The sequence below is a fragment of the Cherax quadricarinatus genome, chromosome 39 (assembly GCF_038502225.1).
Source record: "Cherax quadricarinatus isolate ZL_2023a chromosome 39, ASM3850222v1, whole genome shotgun sequence".
Lineage (NCBI taxonomy): Eukaryota > Metazoa > Arthropoda > Malacostraca > Decapoda > Parastacidae > Cherax > Cherax quadricarinatus.
Genome location: NC_091330.1, coordinates 16,684,215 through 16,697,898, shown reverse-complemented (window position 1 = coordinate 16,697,898; position 13,684 = coordinate 16,684,215). Strand labels below are relative to the sequence as shown.

Genomic DNA, 13,684 nt, shown 5'->3' with positions numbered 1-13,684 from the left:
CTATGAAAAAAGATTAAGGGAAATCGGCCTGACGACACTGGAGGACAGGAGGGTCAGGGGAGACATGATAACGACATATAAAATACTCCGTGGAATAGACAAGGTGGACAAAGACAGGATGTTCCAGGGAGGGGACACAGAAACAAGAGGCCACAATTGGAAGTTGAAGACACAAATGAGTCAGAGAGATAGTAGGAAGTATTTCTTCAGTCATAGAGTTGTAAGGCAGTGGAATAGCCTAGAAAATGACGTAGTGGAGGCAGGAACCATACACAGTTTTAAGACGAGGTTTGATAAAGCTCATGGAGCGGGGAGAGAGAGGGCCCAGTAGCAACCGGTGAAGAGGCGGAGCCAGGAGCTAAGACTCGACCCCTGCAACCACAAATAGGTGAGTACAAATAGGTGAGTACACGCACACACACACACACACACACACACACACACACACACACACGCACACACGCACGCACACACGCACACGTACGCACACACACACACACACACACACACACACACACACACACACACACACACACACGCACACACATGAGTAGTTCGGACATCGAGGGTATCATGTATGAAAGGCCCCTGGGAGCTAGTGATCATGTGGTTCTGTGCTTCGACTACATAGTTGAGCTCCAAGTGGAGAGAGTAGCAGGAATAGGCTGGGAAAAACCAAACTACAAAAGGGGGAACTACTCAGGCATGAGGAACTTCCTTCAAGACATTCAGTGGGAGAGGGAACTGACAGGAAAACCAGTACAAGAAATGATGGACTATGTAGCAACAAAATGCAAGGAGGCAGAGGAGAGGTTTGTTCCCAAGGGAAACAGAAATAATGGGAAGAACAGAACGAGTCCTTGGTTCACCCAAAGGTGTAGGGAGGCAAAAACTAGGTGTACTAGAGAATGGAAAAGGTACAGAAGACAGAGAACTCAGGAAAATAAAGAAATCAGCCGAAGAGCCAGAAACGAATATGCACAGATAAGAAGGGAGGCTCAGAGACAATATGAAAATGACATAGCATCAAAAGTAAAGACTGACCCGAAGCTGTTGTACAGCCACATCAGGAGGAAAACAACAGTCAAGGACCAGGTAATCAGACTGAGGAAGGGTGATGGGGAATTCACAAGAAACGACCGAGAGGTATGTCAGGAGCTCAACACAAGATTTAAAGAGGTATTTACAGTGGAAACCAGTAGGACTCCAAGAAATCAGAACAGGGGGGCACACCAGCAAGTGCCGGATGAGGTACATATAACCAAGGAGGAGGTGAAGAAGCTGCTATGCGAACTTGACACCTCAAAGGCGGTGGGACCAGACAACATCTCTCCATGGGTCCTTAAAGAGGGAGCAGAGATATTGTGTGAGCCATTAACAAAAATCTTCAACACATCATTTGAAACTGGGCAACTCCCTGAGGTATAGAAAATGGCAAATGTAGTCCCAATTTTTAAAAAGGGAGACAGACATGAGGCACTAAACTACAGACCTGTATCACTAACGTGTATAGTATGCAAGGTCATGGAGAAGATCATCAGGAGGAGAGTGGTGGGGCACCTGGAAAGAAACAAGTGTATAATTGACAACCAGCACGGTTTCAGGGAAGGAAAATCCTGTGTCACAAACCTACTAGAGTTTTATGACAAGGTGACAGAAGTAAGACAAGAGAGAGAGGGGTGGATCGACTGCGTATTTTTGGACTGCAAGAAGGCTTTCGACACAGTTCCTCACAAGAGGCTACTGCAAAAGCTAGAGGACCAGGCACACATAACAGGAAAGGCACTGCAATGGATCAGAGAATATCTGACAGGGAGGCAACAACGAGTCATGGTACGCGACGAGGTGTCAGAGTGGGCGCCTGTGGCAAGCGGGGTTCCACAGGGGTCAGTCCTAGGACCTGTGCTGTTCTTGGTATACGTGAACGACATAACGGAAGGGATAGACTCAGAAGTGTCCTTGTTTGCAGACGATGTGAAGTTAATGAGAAGAATCGAATCGGACGAGGATCAGGCAGGACTACAAAGAGATCTGGACAGGCTACTAGCCTGGTCCAGCAACTGGCTCCTTGAATTTAACCCTGCCAAATGCAAAGTCATGAAGATTGGGGAAGGGCAAAGAAGACCGCAGACACAATATAGTTTAGATGGCCAAAGACTGCAAACCTCACTCAAGGAAAAAGATCTGGGGGTGAGTATAACACCGAGCATATCTCCTGAGGCGCACATCAATCAGATAACTGCTGCAGCATACGGGCGCCTGGCAAACCTACGGATAGCGTTCCGATACCTCAGTAAGGATTCGTTTAAGACTCTGTACACCATCTACGTCAGGCCCATACTGGAGTATGCAGCACCAGTTTGGAATCCACACCTAGTCAAGCACGTCAAGAAATTAGAGAAAGTGAAAAGGTTTGCAACAAGACTAGTCCCAGAGCTACGGGGATTGTCCTATGAAGAAAGGTTGATGGAAATCGGCCTGACGACACTGGAGGACAGGAGGGTCAGGGGAGACATGATAACGACATATAAAATAATGCGCGGAATAGACAAGGTGGACAAAGACGGGATGTTCCAGAGATGGGATACAGACACAAGAGGTCACAATTGGAAGTTGAAGACTCAGATGAATCAAAGGGATGTTAGGAAGTATTTCTTCAGTCATAGAGTAGTCAGGCCATGGAATAGCCTAGAAAGTGATGTGGTGGAGGCAGGAACCATACATAGTTTTAAGGCGAGGTATGATAGAGCTCATGGGGCAGGGAGAGAGAGGACCTAGTAGCAATCAGCGAAGAGGCGGGGCCAGGAGCTGTGACTCGACCCCTGCAACCACAAATAGGTGAGTACAAATAGGTGAGTATACACACACACACACACACACTCACACTGGCACACTCACACACACACACATGGAGAGCCAGGATGTTGGACGTGGTGCTGGAAAACCTCATGCACCAACATGTTAAGGACACTACCAGAGTGAGAGGGGAGGATGAACTAGTAAGATTGGACCTTGTGTTCACCCTGGGCAGCTCAGATATTGAGGACATCAAGTATGAGAGTCCCCTAGGAGCTAGCGACCACGTGGTTCTGTGCTTTGAATACATAGTAGAGCTGCAAGTGGAGAGAATAACAGGAGTTGAATGGGAAAAGCCTGACTATAAAAGAGGGGACTACATAGGGTTGAAGAACTTCCTGCGGGAGGTCCAGTGGGACAGAGAACTGGCAGGAAAGCCAGTAAATGAAATGATGGAATATGTAACAACAAAATGCAAGGAGGCAGTGGAAAGGTTTATTCCCAAGGGCAACAGTAACAACGGGAAGACCAGAACGAGCCCCTGGTTTACCCAACGGTGTAAGGAGGCAAAAACAAAGTCCAATAGAGAATGGAAAAATTACAGAAGGCAGAGAACACACGAAAATAGGGAGATCAGTCGCAGAGCCAGGAATGAGTACGCACAGGTAAGGAGGGAGGCCCAGCGACAGTATGAAAATGACATAGCATCGAGAATCAAGACTGACCCGAAACTGTTGTATAGCCACATCAGGAGGAAGACAACAGTCAAAGACCAGGTGATCAGATTAAGGACAGAAAGTGGAGAACTCACAAGAAATGATCAGGAGGTATGTGAGGAGCTGAACAGGAGATTTAAGGAAGTTTTTACAGTAGAGACAGGAAGGGGTGTGGGAAGACAGCACAGAAGGGAACATCAAGAATGAATATACCAACAAGTGTTGGATGACATACAAACAACTGAGGAGGAGGTGAAGAAGCTCTTAAGTGACCTTGACACCTCAAAGGCGATGGGACCGGACAACATCTCCCCATGGGTCCTTAGAGAAGGAGCAGAGATGCTGTGCGTGCCTCTAACCACAATCTTCAACACATCCCTTGAAACTGGGCAACTACCTGAGAAATGGAAGACAGCTAATGTAGTCCTCATATTTAAGAAAGGAAACAGAAACGAGGCACTAAACTACAGACCTGTGTCTCTGACATGTATTGTGTGCAAAGTCATGGAGAAGATTATCAGGAGGAGAGTGGTCGAACACCTGGAAAGGAACAAGATTATAAATGAAAACCAGCATGGGTTCATGGAAGGCAAATCTTGTATCACAAACCTCCTGGAGTTTTATGACAAGGTAACAGAAGTAAGACACGAGAGAGAGGGGTGGGTAGATTGCATTTTCCTAGACTGCAGGAAGGCCTTTGACACAGTTCCCCACAAGAGATTAGTGCAGAAGCTGGAGGATCAGGCGCACGTAAAAGGGAGGGCACTGCAATGGATAAGAGAATACCTGACAGGGAGGCAGCAACGAGTCATGGTACGTGAAGAGGTATCACAGTGGGCGCCTGTTACGAGCGGGGTCCCACAGGGGTCAGTTCTAGGACCAGTGCTATTTTTTATATATGTGAACGACATGATGGAAGGAATAGACTCTGAAGTGTCCCTGTTCGCAGATGACGTGAAGTTGATGAGAAGAATTAAATCGGAGGAGGATGAGGCAGGACTGCAAAGAGACCTGGACAGGCTGGACATGTGGTCCAGCAACTGGCTTCTCGAATTCAATCCAGCCAAATGCAAAGTCATGAAGATTGGGGAGGGGCAAAGAAGACCGCAGACAGAGTATAGGCTAGGTGGACAAAGACTACAGACCTCACTCAGGGAGAAAGACCTTGGGGTGACCATAACACCGAGCACATCACCGGAGGCACGCATCAACCAAATAACCGCTGCAGCATACGGGCGCCTGGCAAACCTGAGAATAGCGTTCCGATACCTTAATAAGGAATCGTTCAAGACACTGTACACTGTGTATGTTAGGCCCATACTGGAGTATGCAGCACCAGTCTGGAACCCACACCTGGTCAAGCACATCAAGAAGTTAGAGAAAGTACAAAGGTTTGCAACAAGGCTAGTCCCAGAGCTCAAGGGAATGTCGTACGAGGAAAGGTTAAGGGAAATCGGACTGACGACACTGGAGGACAGAAGGGTCAGGGGAGACATGATAACGACATACAAGATACTGCGGGGAATAGACAAGGTGGACGGAGATAGGATGTTCCAGAGAGGGGACACAGGGACAAGGGGTCACAACTGGAAGCTGAAGACTCAGACGAGTCACAGGGACGTTAGGAAGTATTTCTTCAGTCATAGAGTTGTCAGCAAGTGGAATAGCCTAGCAAGTGAAGTAGTGGAGGCAGGAACCATACATAGTTTTAAGAAGAGGTATGACAAAGCTCAGGAAGCAGAGAGAGAGAGAGGATCCAGTAGCAATCAGTGAAGAGGCGGGGCCAGGAGCTGAGTCTCGACCCCTGCAACCACAATTAGGTGAGTACAATTAGGTGAGTACAATTAGGTGAGTACACACACACACACACACATATATATATATATAAACACTGATCTCTGGCTGAAGGAGACTCGAACCTACGAACCTTGGAACAAGGTACGCAGTGCTTTACCAATCTACCCACACTGGACCAATACCTTGGAGTTCAGCTTGCGCTAGACTTTAATCCAAGGCAGCCAGCTTTCAGGGAGAAGGCTTACAGCTTTTCATCTCATCCCCTGCATGCATCAGTATTACTAGAGATATTAACAATGCAAGGAATTCGCAAGAGCAGGCGAAATGCATGCAGGCTGATGCATGCAGGGGATGAGATGAAAAGCTGTAAGCCTTCCCCCTGAAAGCTGGCTGCCTTGGATCAAAGTCTAGCACAAGCTGGACTCCAAGGTATTGGTCCAGTGTGGGTAGATTGGTAAAGTACTGCGTATCTTGTTCCAAGGTTCGTAGGTTTGAGTCTCCTTCAGCCAGAGATCAGTGTTTGTGTATATTTCGCCTGCTCTTGCGAATTCCTTGCATTGTTAATATCTCTAGATAGGCTGATGCATACAGGGGATGAGATGAAAAGCTGTAAGCCTTCTCCCTGAAAGTTGGCTGCCTTGGATCAAAGTCTAGCGCAAGCTGGACTCCAAGGCATTGGTCCAGTGTGGGTAGATTGGTAAAGCACTGCGTGCCTTGTTCCGAGGTTCGTAGGTTCGGAGGGTGTCCAACAAGGAGATCCTCTTGCACCATTTCTCTTCTGTATAGCAGTTAGGGAAATCACAGTCAGACTGACCAGCGAGCTAAACATCTGGTTCCTAGATGATGGCACACTAGCAGGTACAAAGGAGTCCCTCCTACATGATCTTACACAGGTAATGACACGGGGACAGGAAATGAGTCTCATTCTGAATCCATTCAAATGTGAAATCATCTCAGTCAGTCAACAAGTTATAAATGCAGTGAGATCAAAACTACCAGGAGCAGCAGTCATTGCCCCCACAAATAGTGTCTTGCTAGGAGCACCTCTGGGAAGCAATGCCATTGACACAATTCTCAGGAAGAAATTGGAAGAGTTAAGGAAAATGGAACAACGAATAGGCAATCTGGACACCCACGATGTCTTGTACCTTCTTACAAAGTGCTTGAGTCTGCCCAGGTTGACATATTTCCTAAGATGTTCACTTTCATATGATAACCCTATACTGCACGAATATGACAGTATCCTGAGGCAGATTTTTACGAAAGTACTTAACCTTACTCTAGAAGACGGGCAGTGGAACCAAGCTACACTTCCAGTCAGACTAGGAGGCATTGGTGTCCGCAAGTCATCACAGATTGCGCTACCTGCTTTTCTGTCCTCATGTATTGCATCCAGATAGCTTGTAACAGCGATTCTCTCTGAACATCTTAGGGACAAGGTTGGAGTTCATGACCAAACGTCGTTAACGAAGCCATGCTGTGGGATAATCTAATGGGCTCTGAAACCAGACTTGCTCTCCCCAACAACTACAAACAATCGCACTTGGATGGTCCAATAGTGGAAAATATAGCCTTAACAATGCTTCAGTGTGTGTCAGGGAAGGGTAGAGCCCGCTTCCTGGCAGTGAGAGCTCCTCATGCAGGGGACTTTCTGTTGGCTGTTCCCAACTCCACCCTTGGCACACGCCTCGACCCACAGACCATCCGCATCGGAATTGCCCTTCGACTTGCCGCCCCTATTCTCGCCGAACACAGGTGTATTTGTGGCAGTGAAGCAGCAGACCGATTCGGGTACCATGGTCTTGTGTGCCGTAAATCCGAGGGAAAGATTGCAAGATATAAGGAGGTTAATAACATTATCAAGAGGAGCCTCACAACAGCCGGATGCCCAGCAGTAAGGGAGCCACCCGAGCTATGCAGATCTGATGGCAGCCAGAAGTGTCCAGATGGTATCACCCTTCAAGCCTGGACAGATGGGAAGCAGGTGGTGTGGGACTATACATGTGCATCTACCTTGGCTGATACCTATCTCCAATACACCAGGGAGGAAGGAGGGGCTGCCGGCTTCAGGGAGTCCCAAAAGTCTAGAAAATATGGAGAACTTGCCCATCATTATATGTTTGTTCCCATAGGCTCAGAGAACCTTAGCTCATGGGGAAAGAAATGTATCTAAATTCCTTAAGAAGTTGGGAAAAAGACTCACCAGGGTAACTAGGGATCCTAGAGCAGCTAGTTTTCTGTTCCAGCGGCTCAGTGCGGCTGTTCAGAGGGGTAATGCTTGCTGTATTTTGGGCACACGCCCCAGCTCTGAGGAGCTGGATGAGATTTTCGCCTTATAATCGGTGATACACACGTAACAAGATGTACCGTATATGCCACCTTTATATCAACAATGTATCTCTTAAATCTTCTGTACCATATTATGTAATAAAATATTCCTATTGGTAAAAAAAAAAATATGAAAAGATGGGGTGGTAGGGGAAGTGGAATATTCAAACGGCTTCAGGAAGAAATCCAAATATTCTTCCTTGAAGCCTTTTTATCCACTTCTCCGAGGCTGTGGGTCCCACAATTTACACCAGAGGTGGACCCCATCATATTAAAAAAAATGTTTAAAGATATATTGTTTTTTTCATTTTTGTTAATATAAAAATTAATAATTTTGTACGAAAAGAACTTTAGAAAACTTACCTAACCTTATTATAACAAGAGCAATTTAATTTACCCTAATCCATCTAAATACATTTTAAATAAGTTTACAATAATTTAGTAATAAACACACACACACACTATATATATATATATATATATATATATATATATATATATATATATATATATATATATATATATATATATATATAATGTCGTGCCGAATAGGCAGAACTTGCGATCTTGGCTTAAATAGCAACGCTCATCTTGCCATATAGGACAAGTGAAAATTTGTGTATGCAATAATTTCGCCAAAATCATTCTGAACCTAACGAAAAACATATATTTCACTGTGTTTGTTTAGTATTAAATTATTGTAAACAAATCTAAAATATATTTAGTTGGGTTAGGCTAAAATAAATTACTCTTGTTATAATAAGGTAATACAATTAATCCATTCCAGAAACCCAAAAATATTAACAAAAAAATACATTTTGTAGAGATTAATTACAGTTTTACATACAACAAATACTATTGTGTTCAATTAAGTATATAAATATAAAATAACATTTTTACTTACCTTTATTGAAGATTGGTGATGGCATCTGGAAGATAGTGAGGAGGAGAGAGGGAGTTGGAGTTAGTGTTGGGAAGGAGAATCCCCCTCCATGAGGACGTCAGGTAAAGCCCTCTCTGGGGTTACTTCCCTTCTCTGTCTTTTAATGCCACTAGGACCAGCTTGAGAGTCACTGGACCCCTGTCTCACAAAATAACTGTCCACAGTCCTCTGTTTCTGGTGCCTCTTTAACATTTCCCTAAAATGGGACATGATTCTGTCACTGAACTGGTTCCAGGAGTTTTCTGTACCAGACTGGCATGCAACTACCTTGCCTTTTCGCAAATAATCGTCTCTGAAACACTATCACCTACCATCTCTTTATCCTTGATCCACACCAGCAACAACTTCTCAACCTCTTCAGCTATTTGTGGTCTGTTTTTTGGTTAGCATATTAACACCTTTCGCAACATCAGCTTCCTTGATTTGTGCTTTCTTTGCCAGGATAGAACCGATGGTCGACTTGTTTTTCCCATACATCCTGGCAAGCTCAGCAAGTCTCACACCACTCTCATACTTCTGTATTATTTCCTTCTTCACATCTATGGTGTTTCTCACTTTCTTTACCAAGGTGTTACCACTAGCAAGTTTCTTTGGGCCCATGGTAGCTTATTTCAGTCCCACAAGCACTGAACACAATGAAATAATCATAAAATGTTTGAATGAGAGCGCAGGTTAGTGTTCACTCAAGCATCAACAAAGCCTGACTGGCTCACGGCGCCTGCGCGGGGATGCGGATAGAGCAGGCTGGCGAACAGGTCCGGTACCCGGCAGTCCGAAAATAGGGGCACGTTCAATAATAGGAACAAAGTTGGTACGAAAAAAGGTTCTATTTTTTGAAACGTTCGATAAGTGATACGTTCGAAATTTGAGGTTCCACTGTATGTATATATATATATATATATATATATATATATATATATATATATATATATATATATATATATATATATATATATATATATATATATATATATGTCGTGCTAAATAGGCAGAACTTGCGATCTTGGCTTAAATAGCAACGCTCATCTTGCCATATAGGACAAGTGAAAATTTGTGTATGCAATAATTTCGTCAAAATCATTCTGAACATAACGAAAAAAATATATTTGATTGTGTTTGTTTAGTACTAAATTATTGTAAACGTATTTAAAATATATTTAGTTGGGTTAGGCTAAAATAAATTGTTCTTGTTATAATAAGGTTAGGTAAGTTTTCTAAGATTCTTTTGGTGCAAAATTAAATTTTTTTACATTAACATTAATGAAAAAAATATATCTTTAAACGTACAAGAGAAAATTTCAAAAAGCACTTAATTTTAAACGAGTTCTTTCTAATTGACCAATTTTACATATTCGGCACGACATATATATATATATATATATATATATATATATATATATATATATATATATATATATATATATATATATATATATATATATATATATATATATATATATATATATATATATATGTAGGAGTGAGGAAGAGCCAGTTGTGAGTGTGGGGGAAGTTCGTGAGGCAGTAGGTAAAATGAAAGGGGGTAAGGCAGCCGGGATTGATGGGATAAAGATAGAAATGTTAAAAGCAGGTGGGGATATAGTTTTGGAGTGGTTGGTGCAATTATTTAATAAAAGTATGGAAGAGGGTAAGGTACCTAGGGATTGGCAGAGAGCATGCATAGTTCCTTTGTATAAAGGCAAAGGGGATAAAAGAGAGTGAAAAAATTATAGGGGGATAAGTCTGCTGAGTATACCTGGTAAAGTGTATGGTAGAGTTATTACTGAAAGAATTAAGAGTAAGACGGAGAATAGGATAGCAGATGAACAAGGAGGCTTTAGGAAAGGTAGGGGGTGTGTGGACCAGGTGTTTACAGTGAAACATATAAGTGAACAGTATTTAGATAAGGCTAAAGAGGTCTTTGTGGCATTTATGGATTTGGAAAAGGCGTATGACAGGGTGGATAGGGGGGCAATGTGGCAGATGTTGCAAGTGTATGGTGTAGGAGGTAGGTTACTGAAAGCAGTGAAGAGTTTTTACGAGGATAGTGAGGCTCAAGTTAGAGTATGTAGGAAAGAGGGAAATTATTTCCCAGTAAAAGTAGGCCTTAGACAAGGATGTGTGATGTCACCGTGGTTGTTTAATATATTTATAGATGGGGTTGTAAGAGAAGTAAATGCGAGGGTCTTGGCAAGAGGCGTGGAGTTAAAAGATAAAGAATCACACACAAAGTGGGAGTTGTTACAGCTGCTCTTTGCTGATGACACTGTGCTCTTGGGAGATTCTGAAGAGAAGTTGCAGAGATTGGTGGATGAATTTGGTAGGGTGTGCAAAAGAAGAAAATTAAAGGTGAATACAGGAAAGAGTAAGGTTATGAGGATAACAAAAAGATTAGGTGATGAAAGATTGGATATCAGATTGGAGGGAGAGAGTATGGAGGAGGTGAATGTATTCAGATATTTGGGAGTGGACGTGTCAGCGGATGGATCGATGAAAGATGAGGTGAATCATAGAATTGATGAGGGGAAAAGAGTGAGTGGTGCACTTAGGAGTCTGTGGAGACAAAGAACTTTGTCCTTGGAGGCAAAGAGGGGAATGTATGAGAGTATAGTTTTACCAACACTCTTATATGGGTGTGAAGCATGGGTGATGAATGTTGCAGCGAGGAGAAGGCTGGAGGCAGTGGAGATGTCATGTCTGAGGGCAATGTGTGGTGTGAATATAATGCAGAGAATTCGTAGTTTGGAAGTTAGGAGGAGGTGCGGGATTACCAAAACTGTTGTCCAGAGGGCTGAGGAAGGGTTGTTGAGGTGGTTCGGACATGTAGAGAGAATGGAGCGAAACAGAATGACTTCAAGAGTGTATCAGTCTGTAGTGGAAGGAAGGCGGGGTAGGGGTCGGCCTAGGAAAGGTTGGAGAGAGGGGGTAAAGGTTTTGTGTGCGAGGGGCTTGGACTTCCAGCAGGTATGCGTGAGCGTGTTTGATAGGAGTGAATGGAGACAAATGGTTTTTAATACTTGACGTGCTGTTGGAGTGTGAGCAAAGTAACATTTATGAAGGGGTTCAGGGAAACCGGCCGGCCGGACTTGAGTCCTGGAGATGGGAAGTACAGTGCCTGCACTCTGAAGGAGGGGTGTTAATGTTGCAGTTTAAAAACTGTAGTGTAAAGCACCCTTCTGGCAAGACAGTGATGGAGTGAATGATGGTGAAAGTTTTTCTTTTTCGGGCCACCCTGCCTTGGTGGGAATCGGCCAGTGTGATAAAAATATATATATATATATATATATATATATATATATATATATATATATATATATATATATATATATATATATATATATATATATATATATATATATATATATATATGTCGTGCAGAATATGCAAAACTGGTCAATTAGCAAGAACTCATTTAAAATTAAGTCCTTTCTAAAATTATCTCTTATACGTTTAAAGATATATTTTTTCATTAATGTTAATATAAAAAATTTTAATTTTGCTCCAAAAGAATCTTAGAAAACTTACCTAACCTTATTATAACAATAACAATTTATTTTAGCCTAACCCAACATAATATATTTTAGATTTGTTTACAATAATTTAATACTAAACAAACACAGTGAAATAATTTTTTTTTCGTTAGGTTCAGAATGATTTTGGCGAAATTATTGCATACACAAATTTTCACTTGTCCTATATGGCAAGATGAGCGTTGCTATTTAAGCCAAGATCGCAAGTTCTGCCTATTAGGCACGACATATATATATATATATATATATATATATATATATATATATATATATATATATATATATATATATATATATATATATATATATATACACGTGTGTGTGTGTGTGCATACTCACCTAATTATGGTCGCAGGTGTGTATGCAACACAACCACCACTGTGAAAAATAGTGAACTTCCAAGCGTTTTCGTGATTTATCATATTATCAATCAAATGTAAACATAATAAAAGAACAGAAGGCTTATAAGGCTGATATATCACGTCTTACTTACATACTTATTGACTTAAACTTTAAACTCTGATAAATCATACTTGGAGAAAGGATTAAATTTTGGAATGTTGATCCTACTTTGCCTTTTCTTTATTATAATTAATTTTTAATTTAAAAATTCATGTTAGGCACTACATTCACGAGGGTCATTCAGGAAGAGGCGTAGTGGAGGCTCGATCCTCCGTCTGCTGAGTGCCACACAGACATGCTTCCTATTTGTACTAATCTAGTTGTCCTTTTTTAATAAAATATTGTGGGAAAATTAAAATACTGATATTCATGCGATAATTTTGAGTACCTCATGTAATTGCCTTCACCTTTCACCTGATAACTTGATCATTCAAATACCGACTGACTTCATTCAGAATGTGCTTGAGTATTTTTCAATATTAGTTCCCCTGAGATAAGAGAATTTGTCTGTAGTTTGGCTACATAGCTGGAGTTTCTTAGTGGAAGGCCATTTTTATTGAAAAATATGGATACTAGTGTCTATGTGATAACTTGTGAGTACCAGTTCAATACCAATACTTCACAATATTATAAACTTATACCGCAGTCTGCACTGACGTGCAAGGAACTAGGGTCATGCAATACGGGATCGTACTGTTCTCTCATCCTTCTCTCTCCCATCTTACCTGTCTGTGAACTAGATGAGTGGCGGCGGCCCTGGTGTCCCTGACCAGGAAGATGAATTTGACATTTGGGAAGAGAGTCTTCAAGAAGACACCCCCGGTGAGGGCCAGGACGTCCCTGGTACAGAGGCGGGACGCTGAGGGGCCATTGTTGGCCAACACATCCAGTAGAAACAATTGCGCCGCCTCCATCACCACCTGCAGGAGGCAACGTTAACTTAGCGCTGAGTGATCACGGGTTTACCATTTTATAACAATAATAATATTAACACTACCACCACCTCATCCACACCAGCGTGATCTCACCATCTGAGATATACCAGCCAGCTGGAGCCTCTGCCTTTCTGCTGGGGCGGTGAAGGTGCGCCAGAGTCTAACCATGTTATGGATGACTCCCAGGCTCTCCCCGCACCTCACTTGTGGATGGTCGTCCAGCAAGGCTCTCATCAG

The 13,684-nt window shown here is 42.6% G+C and overlaps 1 protein-coding gene across 3 annotated transcripts in view; it reads right to left on the bottom strand.

The window, feature by feature from the left end:
* The window catches only part of LOC128686170 (protein-tyrosine sulfotransferase 2), a 21,448-nt gene extending 7,779 nt beyond the window's left edge, over window positions 1-13,669 (bottom strand). For all 3 annotated transcript variants that reach the window (XM_070092456.1, XM_053772953.2, XM_070092457.1), the window contains exons 1-2: window positions 13,541-13,669; window positions 13,238-13,432 (exon numbers count right to left, since the gene is read on the bottom strand). In XM_070092456.1, the coding sequence (XP_069948557.1) occupies window positions 13,238-13,432; window positions 13,541-13,615 (270 nt within the window). In that variant the 5' untranslated portion in view covers window positions 13,616-13,669. The remainder of the gene's footprint in view (window positions 1-13,237; window positions 13,433-13,540) is intronic.
* Window positions 13,670-13,684: the final 15 nt, after the last annotated feature.